Source organism: Pholcus phalangioides, unplaced genomic scaffold (assembly GCF_987345545.1).
Source record: "Pholcus phalangioides strain wild (caught in Gottingen) unplaced genomic scaffold, Ppha-v1.0 ptg000010l_1, whole genome shotgun sequence".
Lineage (NCBI taxonomy): Eukaryota > Metazoa > Arthropoda > Arachnida > Araneae > Pholcidae > Pholcus > Pholcus phalangioides.
Genome location: NW_028301603.1, coordinates 38,708,777 through 38,732,325, shown reverse-complemented (window position 1 = coordinate 38,732,325; position 23,549 = coordinate 38,708,777). Strand labels below are relative to the sequence as shown.

The 23,549-nt window shown below is 35.1% G+C and overlaps 2 protein-coding genes across 4 annotated transcripts in view; one reads left to right on the top strand and one right to left on the bottom strand.

Moving 5' to 3' along the window:
• The window catches only part of LOC149081426 (uncharacterized), a 191,939-nt gene that overhangs the window by 53,014 nt on the left and 115,376 nt on the right, over positions 1-23,549 (top strand). For both annotated transcript variants that reach the window (XM_089238360.1, XM_089238358.1), the window contains one exon: positions 8,273-8,485. In XM_089238360.1, the coding sequence (XP_089094486.1) occupies positions 8,273-8,485 (213 nt within the window). The remainder of the gene's footprint in view (positions 1-8,272; positions 8,486-23,549) is intronic.
• Positions 1,999-6,999, bottom strand: LOC149081428 (uncharacterized). Of its 2 annotated transcripts, none has more exons than XM_089238356.1 (2): positions 6,575-6,999; positions 1,999-6,071 (listed from the first exon to the last, which is right to left on the bottom strand). In XM_089238356.1, exon 2 carries the CDS (start codon positions 3,311-3,313, stop codon positions 2,177-2,179), a length of 1,137 nt encoding a protein of 378 aa, XP_089094482.1. In that variant the 5' UTR covers positions 3,314-6,071; positions 6,575-6,999; the 3' UTR covers positions 1,999-2,176. Both variants share the same exon structure in this region, with proteins under 2 accessions (XP_089094482.1, XP_089094483.1).

Below are 23,549 nucleotides of genomic sequence, written 5' to 3'. Positions count from 1 at the left end.
AGAAGATGTTTGGGTTTCAGATGAGTGTGGGAATAGGATTTGAAAAATCAAAGATTGATATGAAGGAGGGTGGGGTTTAGGTAGAGGCGAAGGCATGGAGAAAAGAGTGTCTGGATATCCTTGTCCATTGTATTCCTCGCTTGTGTTGTGGTCAGCTCAAGCTTGATAATCCTGGACTCTAGGCTGTCTAACAGTTTGTGAACCTCAATAGAAATATTGGTCAGGCGGCTTTCTTCCGAGTTATTGTTACTGGAGCAGATCTCCCTATAATTTGATCTATAAACTCTTTGGGTATTTTGTCAGATTCATTAGCTGTTATGCTGAGCGTGTCAGAGAAGGTGGTGTCGTTTCCCATTGTAGAGACATCATCAAAGGAATTGGCCGTTTGGCTGTCTTGGTCGTCAAGTGATAGTCTCAGAAAGATATGTCAGTTTTGTGTATTACTAAATATGACCTCACACTAAAAACAAACTATGGAAAATTTAATTAAATCTAAGGACAGTGTGGCTTGGCATGTGCATGTGAATATATCAAAGAATGCCATTTCGAGAAAAATTGTATAAAACTAAGTATCTAAATAAATAAGAGAATAAAAAAACAAAGGTACAATATACAGGCCCGCCATTTAGGGGGCGGGGGCGTTGCCCCCCTGGAAAAAGTTAAAATGACGGCCCTGACACTATATATATAACATGAAGTACTACAGAATGGCTATTCAACTACGAGGGCGGATGGAAAAACTTGAAAAATATTACAGCAAAGAATGAAATACTAGCTACCTATCTGGTAGAGGGATGTCTAAACAAAGAAAAATGACGCTAGAAAAAAAAAAATACACAAAAACGTGGCTATGTTAAATGGCAAGAAATGTACAAAAATATACGTGGCAAGAGGATTAAAAATAAATAAATAAAATCTGATCAAAGGATGACCCCTATTGAAATGGCATGTGCAAAACGTTAAGAAAAAGTTTTGGTTAAGCGATATACAAATATATATTTAAAAAAAACTAACCTGGATATATTCTGGGACCCGGAGTACTCCTACATTGATTAACTAAAAAGGACTAACACACAGAATAATTGTTCACTCAAATTTTCTGGAATCGTATTGTTCTGGCTCTGTAATGTTGTTGTCGAGATCTCCTGGCGTCGCACTGGTCTTTCTCACTTTTGTTGTCTGAACACTATTGCCTCAGCCTGCTTGCTTCAAGTCAGCTGGGCATGGATGGAGAATACTTGAATTGCCAATCCAACAGTTGTTATTTGACTAATTACCACATGGTTAATTGTTTATGCTATAAATTCCAATGGAAATCAAAATGATGCCAGCTATGACACTGCGCTACCATGAGAAAAGTTGATTGACATAAAAAGGAACATTTTTACCTGGGGTGAAGCAGATATGCGCCGCTAGCGCTGTGATGGTTTGTGCTTCGGCCGGAGCATAATATAGTGTGGCCTTCCTCTACGAAGGTCAGCTCTACCACTACCTCCTATATATAAAGCCTCAGGACCGTTTGTGACGTCACCCACCCGAAGGCTGAGTCTGGTTTATGGTATTGCTAGAAACACCCTTTACAGGAGCGTTAGCTCACGAGTTAATCTAGTTAGTTTTTTCTTCTTTTAGACCATAGTTTCCCAAACTTTTTTTGTGGTGTCCCATCGCCCGAACCCATGGGATCCTATGTTACAGCCGTTGCTTTCATCGCCCACTTTGGGGAACACTGTTTTAGACGTAATTTTTTTACGTAAATCTAAATTTCATATTTTCATAATTTGTGTACATTTTCTTCCAACCTTCCTAAATTTCATATAACATGCTCTTATTCATAATAGTCATTAAAAGTTAGCAATATGCCCATTTCTGCAGCACTGAAATCAAAAATACTTCAGAAAAAATTTATTACAAATACACACTCACACTACAAACATGTTTTTTTTATTGTGTACAAAATAACATGATTTAAAAAAATGTTCATGTGAATTTACAGTCAAATCCAGTTTTAACGAAAAACGTTATAACAAAAATCTCGTTTTAACAAACACTTCTCTAATCTCTCAGATAAGTTTACATTGGAACAATGAAAAAACCTGGAATTACTTTACAATAGAATTTTGTTTTAACAAAGCGCTTTCTCCAGTCTCTTCAAGTTCATTATAGCACTATTCGACTATTATAAAAGTGTCTGTTGTTTTCTTTTCTTTCCTTTTACATTACTTGGACATGAATTTCCAATACTTTCAGAATCTATAGGTTCATTTGCATTTAATTTATTTTTGTCCAACTTCGAAGTCTTGGGTGCATCATTCCTCTTTTTACAATAATTTTTCAGAAATATGTTAGTTGATGCAGATATAATTTGTTTAAGAATAAAATTTGAATAGTGACCATTTGTACATGTATCAGGAAAACATTCAATGCCAAATAATGTATTAACCGTTGCTTTGATAACAAAATCATAATGGTTCCTGATTTCAAAAAATTCCTTTTCAAACTCTTTTGAGACCAATTTAGAAACAATTACATAACAGTGCATAACAACTAGCAAAACAGATTGTTTTGGATATTTTAATCCACCCCTATCAAGATTTTTAATTAAATCATACTGTTCATTAAATTCCAGGGAAATATTGAAGGTGAGGTTGAATTTACAATTAGTACACTTCAATTTTTTTAAAGTTGCATACGCACAATTGCCTGCAATATAAGTTAGCGCAGGAAGTGAATTACCGAGATCTGTGAGCTCCTTTTTAGAAACAGTGATCTGCTTTAGAAGCAAATTCTCTGTATCTGGGAGTTTCACAGAATCTGGTTCATTGATTTGAATACATATTGATTGATTAAATTCATTGTTTGGAATAATACAATATTCGTCGAGAGGAGCTAAGGAAATTTCTCCTTGCGAGTGAGACTTGACAGTTAGAGGCATCAAAGAACAAATCCTCAATTTCATTTCAGTTTCATACACTTGAACCAAAGACACATTGTATTGACAACCTGCAAGTTTTCGGTATTGACCAAAACGTTCTTCGAGGGAATCAGTTTGGAATTTGCCTGTTAATATGTACTGTAACTTCAATTCATCACAGCAATACTTTACAATTTCTATCATTGCATATGTTGTATGTTGCAAGGCAAGTAAAGTTTCCTTGGTTAGAAAGCCAGATGAACAATTTGCACTTTTCCAATAATCTAACCAATCTAAAAAATCATATAAAAATTTCATTTTCTCATCATCTGGAGATGATGTCAAAGGTTCCTGAAACACGTTCCTTTTACATTTTCCTTTCAGGACTGTACGAACGTTCATTATGTCAAACCACTTACATATTAATATTATGTAATTGGCTGTATCTTTGTGGTTTGCAATGGCATGAATTTCACCACCGCATTTCAGGCCTTCAGAAACTGTGTAGTTAAATATTTTCAACGCCAAGCGAACATTTTGATGTTCAAAATTATTGGGGCAAAGAGCTTTTTCTGTTAAAGAAAGGGGCGAACTTCACAATATTGTTTGCTTCAGCTTCATGAAGCTTTTTCAATGCTAAAAAGGAAGCTGTTTTCAACAATGGCTCTCCATTGATTCCCATTGGTCGAGCTTCAAAATCTGGGAAATACATACATTTTCCTGTATTCTTTTGGTTAAGCCAATTATTTCGGATACATTTTAATGTATGGACAGAATCAATAAGATAAAACAAAGGACAAAGAAAATCTGAAGGGTGTTTATATACAATGCTTAGTTCTCTGGAGGGCTACAGAAATACGAAAAAGCCTTTCGGTTTATAGCATTATTATCTGAAACAACTCCTATAACTAAAAACCCAATAGTTTCAAGACCAACAATTATTTTGCTTAACATATTATATAATACAGCAGCAGATATTGTTTTCACCGGCAGAATGTGTATTACATCTTTATAATTAGACTCAATACTCTGAATCATGAAAGCAAAAGCTGAAGATGTAGCTTTTTCGTTATTATATGCCATTCCTAAAATACTCCCACCTTTATAGTCTAAATATGATTTTATGTGGATTTCATCCATCACTAAGTAAAACATGCTTATCTTTACCACCAATCAATGCAAATTTTTCTTTTGCATAAGCCAAAAAATTTTCATCATTCTGTTCAATTTTAGGATTTACATCATACATAGAACATAGCTTTGTCAGGGTAGATGAATGTTGCAAAATAATATAGTTACTGCTGCGTAAGAATTTGTACGCATGTGGAGATGTCATAGCTGCCAAGTCTCCCGAAAAATTCGGGAGATTCCCGAATTTTAGCTTCATCGCTCGACATCCCGAAAAGTTCTTAAATCTCCCGAATTTTTACGAAAATCACAAAAATCCCTAATTGTCCCTTAAAATTCCCTACTTCATTAAAAAAATCCCTTCTTATGAAAACAATCCCTAAGGAATATCTTGTGGTAAGACGCCTTCATATAAGGAGGACGCCTTCATATGTATTAAGAAGTTCTATCTTGTGGGGCATCTTTTTTTCCCTTTCGAAATGACGTCACACGTCGTAAATGGGGAAATTCCCTTTTTAAGGAAGTTTTACAAACCCTCTGATGGTAACAAGAAAGTTGTTTGTCTTATCGTGTAGGGAAATGGCTTAGCAGCCAATAGTCCTGGATAATAATTGAAGATTATAGTCACGCTCATGTGGTCAAAATTTCTTTTGTTATAACGTGCGATATAACAAAACACGAATACTGATAAGCAAAAACATATTTAATCAATTTTAAAGATACTTATTCCGATGAATTTCCTTTCATCAAACGTTCCAGAAGAGGGCCGACTTTTCCTTTTTGTACAAGTTGTGTTACGGACATAAACATCGGTCATGGAAAGACTGCCATCATCACTCGTGAAATGAAAAAAAAAAAAAAACATCAAGCAAGTGTCACAAAAAGTCAGTGTTCTTCAAAAATTGACGGTGTTTTCCTTCATCTTCCGATGATTTTGGGGTCATTGGCTCAGAATGTTTGTTCACAGCGTTTCTGAATGAACACAATATTTATTTTTACATCATTGAAGTTTTGGCCTCCAATTTCACTTTGTTTTTTGCGTAGGGATTTTATTCCCAAGGGTTTAACTTCCATGTGTGTAAAATCCTTATTTTAATTTGACTTCAGTTTTTGAGTAGGTATTTTATTCCCTACGCTCTAACTTTTATATTTGGAAAATCCCTATTTTATTTGGAAAAATCCCTATTGTATTTATTAGGGAGTGGTTTTAGCATAAAATACGGGTTTGCGCGAAAATCTCCCGAATTTTCATTTTCAAAAGTTGGCAGCTATGAGATATGGAAAATAATAGGCAACATAAATTTTAAAAATTTCCACTGTACCTGCAATGGTTTTTGTGACAAATTATCAATTTCAATTGCTCAGAAATAAATTGAATCATTTCTGTATTTACATTCTGCTCAATTAAATATTGTTCAAGTGTTCGAAGCATATCACAGATTGACTGAACAAGTGCTGAAGCATTTTGGCACATTTCATTGATGGAGTTTTTAACATCGCACAGAAACTTATGTAATATATTCACATCAGTTAGCTTTGTAGGTAATGCACACTGATCAACGCTGGTCAGTTTGCAATCTTTATGAAAAGCAGTAACCATCAAATTTTCATCCACAACAACTGAGGAAAGTATTATCGGAATTGGTTCTGCTTGGATGTGAATGAAAATTATATTTTCTTCCTTCACAAGAACATTCCAATCCTTAGGAACAGGGCAGTTTTTCAAGCAGTCTTTCAGTTCATTTAAGGAACTATAGGAAAATCTTTTATTGTAGAGCTCTTCTTCTGCTTTGCTTTTCTCAATCGCAGCAGCAATTTGCTCACTTTCAATTCGAGCTTTTTTATCCAATGGACTTTCCCTGCTGGTAGAAGGTGTGGACAAATACAAGGGACATCCATGGAAAACACGGGGAACTGCACCATCTCTGGGCCGAGGTTGAGGAAAGCTAGCAACAAGGTAATTTCCAGTCTTTTCATCATAATACGACACTTTCTTTTCAATATCCTCTTCGATAAAATGCAGCTCGCAAACCTGAAAAGAATTTGGTATTCAAATTTTGGCTTTATCCATACAAACATAATTGAGTGAGAAACAAAAAATCCTTCAGAGAACTAGTAACTGTAACAAGTGACTTTTTTTTTTTTAATGCATGTAATAAATTATCTATAGTTATATTATTTAAAAATTAATACTATCATAATGAATATTTTGTTATAGTACAACAAATTTGTATTTTATTAAAAATTTACCATATCTTTAATGTTATTCGAAGAAATCTCTGACTACCAAGAAATAATTTCTGAAGCAAATTAAGGAAAAATTTAATTTTAACTTTGGAATAAGAATTTGTGAAATATTGTGAATTGTAAAAGCTATAAATATCAGTTCTAACAATGTTTTTAAGGATGTATGAAAAGATGAAATATCATGCAACTAACTAATACAAAATTTCAAAGAGGCTCTCTGTCCTCAGGCCTATACCTTTGAATAGAACAACTTTATGATATATAAATACCACCAAAAACAGTACTTACTCTGGAACTTGGGGTTGGTTCGAAATCCTTTCGCGGTATGGCTTTGATCCATTTCCTTTTTAGATTCTCTTCTTTTGGAAACCGGAATACTGAAACCTTAGGCCCAGTTTCATAATTGCCCTTGCAGTTGGTAACACAACACTTGAAAGGCATGTTGTTATTCTGCATGAAATGGAAAGATTGAAAAAAAATTAAATTTCACATTTTAAATTAGAAATTATGAAATGTTGTGAATCTTAAAATGTATGAACAATTTATTTTCATTGCAAGTCATGGCTTACAGCAGAGGTTCTTAACCTGAACTGTGTGAAAGAATTTCCAGAGGCAGGATAGAAGTGTATAAAACTTCAATAGAAATTAAAAGCATAGTAACTATTCATAAAAGTATCATGAATAGGTAATGATGTAGCCATGAAAAATTTAGATATATGCTCGTATATAATATCCCAATTTTTATAATGTAAAAATATTCATAAAATTTTTATAGAACTTATATATATTTATTATATTATTTCATTTATTTTTTATTATATGTATCATAGATTTTATTTTATATTTTATGTATGTATATTATTTATTATAGGCCTATATACAGGCCCATCATTTGGGGGATCAGAGTGGGGCGCTTGCCTCCCCTTGGCTTTGAAAAATACACAAGTATATATACAAATATATATATTCATTCAGTACATGTTCTTTGCCGCCCCCCCCCCCCCCCGGAAAAAGTTAAAATGACAGTTTTGCCTATATAAGATTTATTTTGTTACTTCAAAAAAATTTTATGTTGTGAAAATGTTTTGTTTCAAGTCATTCAAAATAATCCAGCAATATTTTTAATTTCTACGAATTAAAGAATTAGAAATATTTGATATTCAAGAAATATGGGAATCTATTTTTAGATGAGATCCATTCATAAATACTTTGGGTTCTAAAAAAAAATTATTTTTTAATTTTAATGCATTCTTTTTTTTTTGAAAGTTTCAAAAAATATTAAGTATTAGAGATATTTGAAGCTTTGTACTGTCACAGGACAGGATAGCATATATAATCAAAAATATGTATAGTAAATTTGAAATAAATGTATGGTTAAATGATATTTTTAACGATATTTCTACCAGACTTTACTTTTTCATCACGTTAAAAGGCAGGAAACTCCTCAAGGTAGGCCTATTGCAAGTAGTACAGTACTTACAAAACAAGTAATGTTTTAAACAAGTAACCGTGTTGTCTGAAATTAATTTAAAAATATACAAGCTTAAACGATTAATTTAACGAAAAATGCAAAATATACTTACTCTGGAATTAGAGATTTCAGATTCAAATTTTCTTCATAACCACGCTGTATCCGAAATATCACACAGCATCGCCATAGCTGGTTTCTTCCTTCCCTCGGTCATCTGCCTTCTGATAGTTACATGACCATGTCAGCTGTGACATGTGCAGGGGCTTTGTATATAGGAGTTACTGGCTCTACCCCTCCCCTGTATAGTACTGTATTTTTATTTATTTTTTCAATCAAAATTTTTGTCATTTTTTTCCCTTTCTTAATATGAAAAAACTCAATTTCTCGAAACTGTCGAAATTTCTTTTGGCCCCCTCAGTTTCGAGGTAAAGAGGTTTGACTATATCACATTTGAATTGTTGGTAGTTAATTCTTCAATCCTATAGCAAATATGTAATGGTAGTTATTTATTTTAGTATATGAGAAAGCGAGGTATTATCATGTCTCGCTATGGATTGAAACTTAGAAGTGGTGGTGGTTCTGCTGTTGATGGTGCTTCTGGTGCTGCTGATGGTGCTTCTGGTGCTGCTGATGGTGCTTCTGGTGCTGCTGATGGTGCTTCTGGTGCTGCTGATGGTGCTTCTGGTGCTGCTGATGGTGATGACGACGATGACGGTCCTGGTGATAAGGTAAGGAAAACTAAATTTTGACTTTTATGTTTTTTGTGTGTATATTAAATCAGCACTGATCTGATTAGGAATGAATTTAATCTAGTGCAGCAGTTCTCAAACTTTTTTCACCTGTGGCGCCCCTTTTCCTTATCAATGGCTTCCCAAAGCAGTCTGACAGAGAAACGTCTTGAAGTAACTTTGTCAGGAGACAAATTGACAATAGTTGGCCGAGCACAGTTTGAGGACAACTGTTGTAGTGGATTCTTTATATATATATATTATATGTATATATACTGAGCACAACTCGTGTCTATTGCCATGGGCAGTTTACGACCTATTGAGTTGTGCCGGAAGTGAAAGGGTGTGTACTCAACAGTATTAGTGGGTATACACTGTTGTGTCTGATTTTTCAGTGCTGCCATCTATAGCCATTACTTCATAGGTTCAGTTGTCTCTCCACAATAGGTTCCCACATTTAATTTCTTCAGAAGGTGCCTTAATCAAGGCTCTTGGTGGCTTTTCATAACAGAATGAGCATTTGATGTTTTTTTGTTTGTTTTTCTCACTCATCATTTTCATCAATGAAGGTAGGAAAAAAATCAAATTTTTTGGAGATCAAAAGTCATTTAAGAGTATAGTTGCCTATGTGGAGGCAAAATTTCATGAGAGGAGCAATTGCTGTACCTGCTTCCTCCTGGCTGCACCACTGATTGAACTCAGGTCAAACCATACTACACACGATGTTCGTTTGCATAGATTTAAGACATAATTACTGCCATAAACCAAGTTAGGTTTTATAAAGCTATCTGTGCAGATTTTTTTTTTTTTTTTAAATTTGATACATTGTGCAATAACTGCAATTCTGATTGTGGCTTTTAGAATAAAAGGTATGTGTACGAGTGTCAAAAACTGATTTAAACCATCAAAAACCTAAATGAATGCCTTTTGATAATGTTTTGGACACAATAGGTATATAACATGATGAAAAACTTACTTTTTTGCATATTACAGTGTTTTATTTTCAAACATAAATTTATTGCAATAATTAAAACAAAGTGTTAATATCATAATTTGCAATTTTGAATTTTTCAACGTAGGAGTCCAGATCATATAAAATATAACTTTATGGTTTTTTTATCTAAGTTTATCTTAACTTGTGTTCAATTTGCTAATCGGAATAGAGCTGCTTATTCAAAATATGTATGATACAGCATCAGAGATAGGTTTTTGAGTTCATAAACTAAATCGGTATTAAACAGTCAAACTTATTTTCAATGTTGTCAAATAGTTTTTTAACCTGGTAGATATATTAAATAACAAAACACTTACTTTTACATAGATTAAAGGGTTTTATATATTCGGAATTATAATTACTGAGAAAACAATCTAATTTTGATATTTTAAATTTTCTGATCTGCCCAAAATTTTATTTGATATAAAAATTCTCACACAGTTAATACACTAATTAAACTCATTTATTTTCACCTATTTTCTTAGCTCAGGGTGTATAAATTCACAGAATTTTAAAGAGTATTTTCAACCATAGCAGAGCTGATAAGACTTGATACCCAAAGCATGTTTAAATACAGCTTCAATTGGGAAACCATTGCATTGTAAATTATAGTAAATATGTCACAGTACAAAAGAAAGAATGACTAAGTTTGACTAAGGGCAAGTTACAGGAGTTTTTTTCTTAAGCATCATATACAAGCTAGCATTGTCAAATTAGATGACATTTTAGCCCTACAATTCAGTATTTTAATCGCTAGATATATTTCAATTTTATGCACAATAAGAGTATCGTTAATCGCTACCGGAACCAATGTGAGTATTGTCAGGACATACTGCCATCGTTGGCGTTGCAGACAGTCACCGGAGAGAAAGAATGACTTTGCAAGGAAAAGCGGAAGTCTTAGTGAACCTTCGCTACGGTCACCTATCGACACACCGTCATTGTGGCCGACATAAAAGACCATCAGACTGGATTGACATGATAAATGACCAGCTGCACATGATGAGGGGAAAACATCACCCTACTTGGATGTAAACTTTCTTTCTTGGATGTAAAAACCTACTTCCCAGAAGCAGTAAAAGGGTTCATCCTCCAATGGCATGAAGAGGAAGATCCAGCTGCAGAAAGGCTGTCTCTTGTACTTGGATGACATAATAATTGTAGGGAGGACATTCTCAGAACATTTAGAGACTTTGAGCTAAGTCAACACCCCCTATAGATAAGAAAGTCTCAACACTAAAGTCGTGACGTCACGGAGTAGAAGCTGATTGCGGGGACGATCGTTTTTTTCCCTTCATAATATCTTGCCTTTCAAGCCAACTGAATCAATTTTCTTTTACAGATTTCTTAAGTTCATGATATAAACAAACCATGAAAAGTCGGTTGCTTGCATTGATTTTTTTTAAAATTAAAAAGTATTTGCTCTTAATTACAACTTACTGCTTTAATCATGAAGAAAAAAAATTTAACTTTTGCAATATATCTTCCCTTCTCTTATTCTGTTCAGAAAATATTTTAAAAATAAATACAAAATAATTATTTGCAAAGCTAGACAAATTAATATAAATCAGCATAAGATGAATTGTAAACATCACTTTTTCTACAGCTCTTATAGTTGAACTGATAACTTCAAAATAAAACAAGCAAACAACACACAACTTCAAATTACAAAAACTCTGATATTTATTCAAAAAAATTGATAAAATGTATAGAAAATTTCCACAAACATATTAGAAATAAATTTTCGCACAGATAATAGTAAAAATTATAAAAATTCCCATTTAATGTATGGAAGTTAGTGTATGGCAATATTTAATTGTGTTTCTTGATTCATCATACAATTTTCTCAACGTTGCAACTGAAACATATTTGAGATTCTTTGATGCCCCCTCCGCAAAATATGAATAATACAAAGAAATTTTACAATTTTTTTTTTTGATTCAGTTATTTCAGACACAGTTCAAAATTTCAAAATGTGTGGCACCCTTGTAGTACCCCCCCCCCTTAAAATCAAGGAATGGTTTGAGATTAATTTCATCCATTAGAAGCTTCACTTTTTGTCTGATTCATTCATTCAAGTAATAAACTTTCTATATACAGTAGTGATTGGTCATCAGATTGCTGTGCACTAGGATTGACGATATTATCAGAAATTATCGTTCGAATAATTTGTGCATGGGGTATTACTGCAGGTTAACTGTCCATAAATATCTATGCATGAGAACATATTGAGTGAAGAAGTGAACACACGCAAAATTATAAAATATGTAGAACAGCTACGTAGAGTTCAAGAGTATATTTAATCAAATGGATTTGCTCTTTTACAAAAGCTATTGTTTTTGTTTGTCTTCAACATAAACTAGCAATTCATTCAAAATATCCTCACATACATTGAATAAGTGATTAAGACCATCACTATCGGATTTTTTTACATGTAAAGCGCATTTCAAATTGCCTTCGAGATCATGTATGTGAATGAGAAATGGGAATATAAACTTGCCTAGCTTTGTTAGTTTGACATTTTCATGAAAGCATTTCATTAAGGTTATTATATGTGTATATATTTTTCGTATTAATCATGAAATGCCATCAACTTTATTTAGATAAAAACAGACTAGATATAACAGTACCAAACAGTCTATGATATTCTACAACGTATTATAGGGCTGGACAAATCCCAGGCACCAGGTCACCATGGTGACTAGAAAATTGGTATTGGCGCTTAAAATTTTTTTTGTAGTTACTAAATTGCAGGTTGAGTGCAGCCATAGGCGTAAACTTCTATAGGGCCCATGGGCCTGAGCCCCCCCCAACATTTTTGAAGACGCGGCTCAGCCCCCCCAAAAATTCGTATGAATATGGCTTATTCATTTTGCAATGATGAAAATTTTTTTTTAAACCAAAAGTTGTCCTAATTATGAATTAGTTAATGGAAACAATCTGCTCAAAATTTTAGTTCTTTTAAAAAATCTGGATGGTCTTTGGCTTTCTTGTTCCATGACAATACGTTTATCTCATTTCTTCCCTGCTGTTCAATCCCCAATTGCACCCTCCATCGGTTCCAATCCTTAAGGGGGGCTCTTTCTTCTTTGCCTGTGGCAAAAACTGAGTGTCTCTTCTTTTGTTCACTGCGACCGGAGGACGGCCATGGCGCTGACATGAAAATAAGCCCAAAGATGCATGGTGGGGGGGAGGGGGAGGTTGAAAATTGGGAAGCAATGATATTGAAACCGAAATAAATTACACTCTATAAAGAATAGGTGCCAGAACCTAGAGGCTGAGGCCATTTGAGCCCCCTCCCCGCAATAAATTTTGTAAGGGGACTGAGCCTCCCAGTAATTACTGAAAAAAACCATTGTGCAATGCATTCTCCCTCTCCTTCGTACACGCTTGAGTCCCGTATATGCGGGAGGACCAATAACTTTTAGCCCCCCCCCCCAATGTTTTTTTGAAAAATATTGGGGAAAAAAGCACATTCTAAATGCCCATTCATAACAGATCTTGAGGACCGATGCCGAAACATTTTTCAAGCCCCTTTACAACAAAATTTGACTGGGGGTGGGGGTTGAACATAGGCGTAAACTTGTATCCGGCCCATGGGCCCGAGCTCCCCCCCCCCCCCCACATTTTAGAAGAGCCGGCTCGGCCCCCCCAAAAATTCGAGTGGATATGTTTCCCACACTTGGCTCAGAAAAAACTTTTTGACAAAAAATTTCTTTAAATAGTAGAAATCCATCTGCTCGAAATTTTATTTTTTTACTTTTCTTCAGAATCTCAACGCACTTGTTCTGTGACAATAGTAGTCTTATCTCCGAATCAATCCAGCATCCATTCATCCTAAATTGCGTCCTCCCAGAGTGGTGCCTGAAGGCACCAGTGTAGATAACTTGGGGGGGGGGGGGAGGGATCCTTTCTCTTGCTTGCACTGTCGGTAAACTCAAGAGCATCTCTTCCTTCTTTTGTTGAGTGTGACCCTTGGGGATGGGGACATGATACAACACAAAAAAAGAAAAAAAGTGGGAGGAGGTAAAGTGAACAATGATTAAGCTTATTAACAAGTTCTTCACAACAGAGGCGCTGACATGAAGAAATTAACATTGGGTGGGGAGAGAGCGCTGAAAGTTGCTGGCCGTCCCCTATATATGGGGATGAAATGAAGCACATACGCAGGAAACACTGCATTGTTCTTCTAAAAACTATTGGGGGGGGGGGGGGGCTCAACCACCTTACAAAATTTTTTGGGCTCAAATACCCTCCACTCCTAGGTTCCTGTGCCTTTGAGAGGAATCAAATAAATAATAGTAAAATAAAATTAACACACAAAAAAAAAGAAAATAAGAAATGAATGGAAAATTTCAAAGCCCCCTGAGCCGGGTACCATTGCATTCTAATACTAGGAATATGAAATTTCTTCCTTATAAATCAGGAATTCTCAAACTATCTACGTTAGCAGCACTCTTATATAGAAATTTTAAATACGGTATTTCAATAAATGTTGAAGAGAGGTTAAAAGGTGAAATTTGAGTTCCCCCCCCCCCTCTGGTCCGGCACCCTAGACATTTGACTCCTCCCCCCAGCCCTGTTTCCAGTACTCCAACACTTAGGTTGCCAGGGCCGGAACTAGGGAAGAAGGCAGTTTTCACAGGCGGCATTCTTGTGGGGACTGCTAATTCTGGGGGGGGGGGGGGTGGAAGACGAAAAATATCGTTTCGATCGTTTTTTTTAGTGGGGAGAGGGTGAAAAAATTACATGCTCTTCCCTCTCTCCACGACTAAAATGATCCTGTCTCCGTTGGACCGGGCTTTTGGACAGATCTTTCGCGAGGACCCCGATTTTTCACAGGGAAGTGCTTGGACCTGTCGGAAGCGTAACTTGTATTAAGTCGTATGTTAAGTGCATTAAGTCGTAACTTGTATTACCTGTCGTAACTTGTTTTAAGCCAATGGGATCGAGACTCCCCCCCCCCTCTCATTAATTTCGGAGAGCTGGCTCAATCTTCCCCTCTCCCCCCAAAAAAAAATCGCATGGATACGTTTTCCACACCTAGACTCGAAATAATCACGTCACGTCAGTACAGCGAGTTTCGGCATTTATACGAAGCTGTGACATGTAAAAAAAAAAGTGGTGATTTTTCCACAAACACTTTTTTCCGGCCATTTTACAGGATGCGACCTCTATTTATCGGAAAATACTGTAATTTTTTCTATGTTCCATTGCAAATTAAATTGGGGAATTTTTCTAAAAAGTATGTAGTATTTCTTACTTATGTTATTCAAAAAATTGTGTTTATTTCAAAATGAAGAATTATTCTCAAGGTTTTAATAGGGTTCCTCCTTTCCCGATCAATTCTTTTTTACGGACGAATTTCTATTTGTCCAGCCGGTGACCGCAAAGAGGGGGTTTTACATACCCTGTTTACGTTCGCAGCACTGTTAGAAATTTTAAATATCTTGCGGCATCACAGTCGATCTCAAGGAGGTATTTCGATGCTTCCCCCCCCCTTTCCCGACAAGAAAATGATCTTCACTCCTAGTTACAGCCCGTCCGTGGCATCTAGTGGCGTGTTTCCCGGGGGGGGGGGGATCTTTGGCGGACTTTTTATTCCATGTATTTTTTTTTTTTTTCATGATAAAGGGGCCGCACCTTCTGCAGCTGACAAAGAGCATTTCAATAGGGTTCAGTATCGGCTGCTTCAATGCAGGTTTACTGAATACAATCACCATTTCCTAATTAGAAGAACGTTACACTCCCCACATAGCGTGTCGCTTATGTGGGGAATATGTCACCTGGAGGCATCCGTCCATATGGGGACCCCCCTTCTGATCCTGAAAACTACATTCTTCTTGACGCCGCCGGTCAAGGCTTTAAAAGCTTTTGTGCTTAATGGATGGCCATCCGTGAAGGACGCCGACATAGATGATCCTAATTGGAATATAAAGAAATTACGGTGGTGAAGAAAGATCTAGACGAGGTTTGTGATTCTGCAAAATAAGAATAGCTGTGTTTGGAGCCACTTGAAGTAAACTCCTTGTTTTTCCACTGAAACCCCCCCCCCCTCCCACAAATGTTGAGATGGACAGTTCCACAGTATTTTATGGTTTGTGTGGACCACATTCGGTTGTGCACGTACAGTATAACCTTCTGTTAGTAAAACATGTTGTGTTACAAGAAAACGGAAAAGTTCCTCGTAATTCCGCACAGTTTCCTGACAGAAAAAGTAAGCAATATTAAATATAGCTACACATTTTTGATAAATTCATGCATTTTAAACATTTTCTTTAATGATAATTTATTCAGAATCTTCAAAAACAATCTAGATTTTGCAGCCCTCTAAAACTTATAATCAATAAAGCGTAGTATAAAATACTTTTTTTTCTGTTAGGCATATCAATAAATTAATAAAACTTACCATGTTTTATTTTTTTCAATCATATTTAAAATTTATTTAAGAAAAATTTAAACTCCATTTGGCTTGCATACTTGTAAAAGTGACAATATTTGAATCGAGTTTTTAATAAGAAATTTATGCAACTAAAAAAATTATTATTTTTCTAATTTAAAACCTGATATATGACTCAATATATGAGAGTAAAATAAATCTTAAATAAGTGACATGTAATTTGATTTTGGGGGAAATATACACTGTATCATAAAATATAAATAAATACAGGGCTCGACAAAAATCATTAAAAAATTTAGGCACCAGCCAAATTTTGTAAGAGCCAAGCATGGTTTTTTCACGAGAAAAGTATCTTAAATAATCTTTTTTCAACCTTTCTGGGAATTTATGACCCCTTCCCAGGACCGCAACTAGATACTTTGTCATCTGGGGCAATTCAGAATTTTGGCGCCCCTTGCATGTAGAAGAAGCAGTGAGTGAGGGGAATTCGACTGGTTAAAGGGTGAATTCGACTCACATTCTGGTCCAGCGTCCGGAGCACCAGACCTACCTGCTTTCTCTAGTTGTGGCTCTGCTCCTTTCCATGTTGGAAGACAATTATGAAATCGGAAAATTTTGAGCCATCACTAGATTCTGATTTAGCAATCACATATACAAAATTTTAGGCGCGAATACAGATTTTCCAGTTACCATGGTGACCTGGCACTTGGGGTTTGTCCAACCCTGGAATAAATAAAGATGCATATACTGTTCTGAATATATTTTTTGTATATAGTCATTTTCATGACCCCGCCCAGGGGATTTCGGGATTCATGAGATCTGGGGGATCCTGGGAGGATATACTCAGATTTACGGCATGACTAGATCTGAATAAATTGCCTATGGCGATAGACCGGAGTTGTGCTCGTTTCAATGAGAGAGAGAGAATGAAAGTATATTTTTACTTGGACCGTGATCAAACTAGAATGGGGCTCAAGGGCAAAGGCTACGCCCCCAACAATCAAATAAATTTTTGTTAATTAAATGCTTTTGGAAAATTGGCACCAACTCAAAAATTCTCTGGAAGAAATTCCGTGTCCCCCCCCCCCCAATAGATTGGTTTTCTTGGGTACGCTAATGCTCAGGGGTAGTCCCATTCCAAGGGCGTAGCGAAGAGGAAGACTTGGGGGTCTGGTCCCCTCGTCCGAAATGTGAGAACATGACCGAAAAAAGGGAAAAAGATGAATGACCAAATCTATTGTTCTATCACTTTGGTCCCCCCTGCCGAACGAAATTTCTGGCTACGCCCTTGTCCCATTCACTTTGGTAACAATACATTAAATGATTGTTATACAGTCGAATATCCTGTTATAACGAAGTCCAAGAAACCGGAGAAAACACTTCGTTATAAAGAAATTTCAGATTGTTTGCATTGTTCCTATGTATACTTATTAGAGGGATTAGAAAACCATTCGTTAAAACGATATGTTCGCTGTAACGGTATTCGTTAAAACGGGATTCGCCTGTAATTAGAGCCCGAATTTTCCACTTAAAAAAAATGGCTAAATATGAACTAAAACTGAGAAAATATGTGCTAAAGAACAAATAACCAAGCAAAAAACGCAAATGCTTTTTTAAATGCATCTTTTCTATTTATCTCGATGCATATTCATTTGCAAAAACATTCTCATGCAAATGATTTCTACATGTATTTTATTTACGAATTTCTAGTTATTAGTACTGTAGCTGCTCACTAATAGAAAGAAAAAGTTGCTCGAAAAAGAAGCAAACTACACGTGCACACAAGTAACAAAACATGAATAATGTCAAAAATGGGCGGATTTTTCTCCTGAGATTTTACTTCTTTTCACTTGAAAAAAAAGAAATGACAAGCAAATAAAGCACCCGGGCTTCGGGTATGGTCCATTGTAGCTAGAAGGTCCTTGGAGTTGAGCAACCAAACTATTTGAAAATGTCGAATTTCCGATTCGATAGACGATGTTGCCTGATCCATAAATCCATGGAAGTGAGCATGAATGTAATAAGTTCAGACTTTTAATTGTTCAGTTGGTCATCTGAACCGCTTTGATGATACGAAATTCTATGGAAAACGTCTTATACTCTTAGAGAATCAACTGATTTGAGATCAAAAATCAATTTCCCATGACTAGAGTTCCGTTCAATCGTTAATATTAGAACGAAATGATCTCAAAGACGTCCCAATGCAGATAAAGCAGCAATTTTCAATAATTTTATGTCCTTACAGAGCGAAACGTTAAAATTCGTTTATAATGAGAACTACGTTACAGCGAAAACTTTTCTTGTGGTTGTGAGCTGTTGTTATAACGAACTTTTATTGTATTATGAGCAATATTAATTTGAAAAATTACAAAAATTTAATTAATCTTCCGCACAACTTGAAAATTTGCGAAGAAAATAAATCAGTAAATTCGATAAATGAATATAAGAGGAGAGCGTACGGGGCTCCACCATAGAAATTTTACGCCGAATAGAGGCGACCACTGATGCATATTTGTGTTTGAGTACAGGTGATCATTTGTGGAGATTTTACTGTATTTAGGAAAATGTAATGGAACCCTTTGTATATATCTCCCTATTACGTTTCTGACCTTACTTATTTGTACGAGGTTTTGCTTCAGTTGCTATACATTTTTATACATTATCCCTGTATACAGGGCCTAATTTCTTCATGGGCAAATGAAGCCTTTATAACTTTGAGCCCCCGAAATTCAAACAACATACATTCACTGACCAATTAACATCTTTGACTCTTGTCGCAAGAGCCTCCTAATTCCTGCTTTACCCAGGGCCCTGCCTGTATACACTTCAATTAATCGACGTTTTCAATTCGATTCGAACTCCCAAGTCTTTGGAAAACACCTTTTCTATCAATCGAATCACATAATTTTTCAATTGGTGAAAACGTGTCACTGAAATACAGTGTTTTACGGTTTTCAAAAACCCATCATGAAGAAACGTTGTAAGCGGAAAAACTAAGCGGGATCGACTGTAGTTTCTCATGCATATTTTTTACTGAAAAAGTAATAAAATTTAAGATGATTAACTGGTTCAATCAGGACTGCAACTAGATGCTTGGTTACCCGGGGCAAGCGCGCATTTTGACGCCCCCCCCTTGTAATGTTGAAGGAGAGGTTTTAGAATGAAATTTGCACCCCATCCGGTCTAGCGCCCGGGGCACGAGACCCGCCTGCTCCTCCCTAGTTGTGGCCCTGTGTTCAATGGCTTTTGACAGGTACTGAAATAATTATTGAATGGGCTACGGTATGCTGATAGCCAGGGCTGTAACTGGGATTTTTGTCGCCCCCACATTCGATAATTTTGTAACGGTGTTCTCTGTCAAGTAAAGGACGTTTTACATAACGTTTAAATAACACTTTTTTTTTTCGGTTAAATCTTGAAATGAATACCGTAAAATTGCTTGAGACTTATTGAATTGAAGAATTGCTTGAGCAACAGTAATGTTATGATAGTATTATAAGTATATTTCTTCTCAAGCATAAGATTTTGAATCAAAACGACAGATTTTCACAAATTTTTTTTTCGGAAACGTCTGTAAAAAAAAGGGGGGGGGGAGTAATTTTCGGAAAAAGTTCGTTTTGCAGTACTGCTTTCGCATTTATACGACGCGTCGTATAAACGAGGTTCCATTAAAGCCTGAGCGCCCCCCCCAACATTTTCAATAAGTTTACGCCTATGAGTGCAGCATAAAATTTTGGAATTTATAGCAGTATATCTGCAACATTAAAGAGGGTCACTATGCCCTGAAAAGTTTAAAAATTATTTTGGATTTTTCCCTTCGGGTAAAATTTTTTTAGCAACTAAAAAATTGTTGGGGTGCCTAGATTTTTTTGCAATTTGTCCAGCCCTGTCCTATTATTTGATAACAGTTTGCAAACAAGTGGTAGAAATTTTTCTCTGTGTAGATCAGGGTTGGTAAAAAAACCGTTTTTTTTAAAAAAACCAAAAAACCGGGTTTTTTTGGTTTAAACCAGTTTTTTTGTTTTAAATGGTATTAACATTAAAAACAATGAAATTTCTGAAAAATCATTCAAACTTCCAATAATTAACTAAAATAAAATGTTTATTAATGTAATTAACACAGTATTCCCATGCTAATTAATCAATAAATATTTATTACATTTTAACAAAAACCACCTTTTTAAATTTAATTATTTTTTGCTTAACTTAATGGATTACTGTGTGTTTGAAAATTCTTTCAATGTTATTATTAATCATATAATATATAAAGGTTTTTCTCCAATTACTTTCAGTATACTTAATTAGGAAGCTATTGTGCAAAAAGTAATAAAAATTAGGTGAATATAATGTATTTAATGAAGCATAAATAATGCAGATCAATTATCAATGATTTACGATATACAGGGTGATTACAACCAAGGTTCTGATTTCAAAACACTGTAAAAAAAGAACGATTGTCAGAATGACTTGAAAATTGACATGAATATTCCTGAAAAAATTCAATTTTATTTGATAAAGGGGAAAAAATACTTAGAAATGTAAAATTAATGACATCATCCAACATGTGGGAAATTTGTTCGCAGAATTTAAACGATAGCCAGTCATGGCAGAATGATAGCCTAATTATAGCATTTCACGATTTCATAATTCATGGAAACATCACAAAAAACGAAGTAATTGAACAAATAACTACAACTTACTTAAGAAATGTTAAATATGTTGTCCACCGCGTGTTCTGGCTATGAGGTTGAAAGCACAAAAATTCTTGTTCAACAGCAGAATCGGAGTATGCCATGGTCATAATGTGGATGTGCTTGCAATTCAGCTTTATTAAACCAAACGCGTCCCCCCCCCCACCCCGTTAATATTCCTGAGGAACTTATAACATATAGGGAATGTGCTGGACCCCAAAGCAGAATATGCCGAAATGTGAGACGTATGTCGCAGAACAACCAGTGCTGTTGCAGAAGAATCTAGAAGAATTTTAAGAAAAGTGTAGAAAAGCGCTATTATGTATGTGTGAATTTTTACCGCAGAACATTTTCAGCCAGCTGAGGGCTCGTTGCAGAACATAGCAAAACATTCTGCTTTGGGGGTGCTGGAGATTGCAATTCACCAAAGTTTGCAATCTGACCACTGTTCATAACATTTTGAGGTACCCCCACTGCCAGAAATTGCAAGGGTTGTGCATTATGTCAAAATGGGTCTTCAGCAGCTGCTTTGCTGGTATTGCAATGTGCATCTTGATAGAAGTTCCATCCACACACTGATGCTGTGGAAGTGCCGAAATGATGTGGTTGCACAAAATAGATTATACTGCTGGCCAAGTACAGCATCATCTACTTGCACATTTTGCACGTTTTTTTTTGCGAAAGAAACTTTCATTGCTTCAGGAGTATCCATGCAAATTTTCAAGTCATTCCGATCAGTACTAATTGTATAGTTTTGGAATCAAAACTTAAATTATAATCACCCTGTATATAGCCGATTATTTTTCATTAATATGTTACTACTATACAGTAGAACCTTGATTAACTGGGCTTAACTGTGTGTGTGTGTGTGTGTGTGTGCGTGTGTGCGTGCGTGCGTGCGTGCGTGCGGTGCGTGCGTGCGAGAGAGAGTATAAAAAAAAACAACTATTGAATATTAAGACTGGGAGATATACAGTAGGAGATGTGCTACTTCTTATGGGAAAGAAAATGAAAATGTAAGTGAGGTAATGTAACTACTAGTATACTAGTCTTTGCCCTTTAAGGACAGCTGGTGTCTTTATTGGATTATAGGACCACCTGCCCTAGCATGATGGTGTCACTACTGTAGCTGCTTCTTTGTGAAGAGAAAAAGAAACCCTGTGAGATAAAATACACCACTACATTTAGATGTGTGATGCACTCCTTATTCATGAATTTGCTTAAGATAGAACATCAGAATGTAGCCAAAGGTTAAAAAATGTTGTAAGAATGAGAAATTTTGGCTTTTATATATAACGTTAAATGACTAAGATACTTCATATGAAAAATCTATAGGTCTGGCCACTTTTATGAGACTTTTTGAAAAAAACCACTTATAAAATCTTATGTCATTTAAAGATATACCATCAGAATGTACCCCAAGGATATAAAATGTGGTAAAAATGAAACATTTTGGCTAATAATGAACCGATATGATATTTTTCAAGGAAAAAAATTATATTTAGGCAACTTTTATGTGATTTTTTGAAAAAAACCACTTGGTTAAAACCATGGTTTTAACCAAACAACCCTGCTGTAGATTCATCTATATTTACCATACATTTTAAAATAATTGAAACCCTAAATAATGTATTACCTGACTTGAAATGAAAATGAAAACTTACCCAGTTTTGAATCACAAATCTTGGCAAAAACATGCAACATTAAGTTAGCTTTCAAATTATCGTCAACATTTTTGTGTGTTGATAATATGAATGATTAAAAAAAGTTATTCTTGGTCATGTCTTTCAATTTTTTTACACTCTGACAGCACATCCGAAGACGAAAAATATAACTTTTCCTTGTTGGCTACTCTCGTTAGGGGTTGAAGCTTTTAACTATAGCTGTAGAAATGCACTCGCCATCAAAAATTAATAGCACACTAGTAAAGAATAGTTGAGTTGCCACAAGAATCCGCATGCGGTTGTATACTGGAGTGAGAACAAAATCCTGTAAGAAAATATAGTAAAAAATATTACTCTTAAAAAGGATTACATATTTTTTTATATCTCATTACATATTTTTCAGTTATCTGCATGACTAAACACTAATGCATCCATATGAAATAAGTTCTTGCCTTTATTAGATTAAAAGCACTTACTCTAACCCTAGTCCTTGTGGTAGGAATAAAGATAATAATTGTTTAGTATAAGTTGATAAATAAGTTGATGAAAACCAAAAAATTAAAAAAAAAATTAATGCAATATTCAATACTGTTGCTAAGTGATTATCTTTCTAGCCAACTTACCCAAATTTTATATATACAATGTACTTTATAATTGAAGTAGTTTTGAAAAATTAATTAGTGAAATCTCAGTACAACGATACTCGATATAAAGTATTTCAAGTTTTCTTTGGAAATTTTTATACTCTAGTGCTAAACTGATACCTCTCAATATAATGATAATCCCTCTACAACAACATATGTAAATTTTTTTTGTTCACAGTCGTCACAGTATCAAGGTCTCACCGTATTTTAAAACAAATAATTATTTCTATGCAGCATGAATGTAGTTTTGCCAGGATACATTTAGGCAAAATTTACACACAAATATATTGTGTAATCCTATTCTGCAAATTATATAAACTCCCACAATATTTCCACTACTTAAAACATACATATAAATTCTTTTGTTTTATTCATTGTAAATAATGTCATAATTTTCACTGGTAGGGATAAAAATAAATCCAATAAAAATACTTACTAGAAAACTTTCGGCACTGATATCCTTCCTTGATTATAAAAGCCAGCCATTGATGATAGATCTTATTCTTAAAAAAACACTTGCAAACATGGTTGCTTCGTCTTTTTTCAGCCTCCACCTGGCTACATCACTAGTTGTGACGTCAGCAGTGTGGAGGCTTTCTTATCTAAAAGGGGTGTTGGCTAAGTCCTTTAGATGCTGAGGGATGCCAACTTGAAGTTGAGCTCGACAAAGT

Coding starts and splice junctions, on each gene's coding strand:
- LOC149081428 (XM_089238356.1), bottom strand. CDS start 3,313: ATGAACGTTCGTACAGTCCTGAAAGGAAAATGTAAAAGGAACGTGTTT.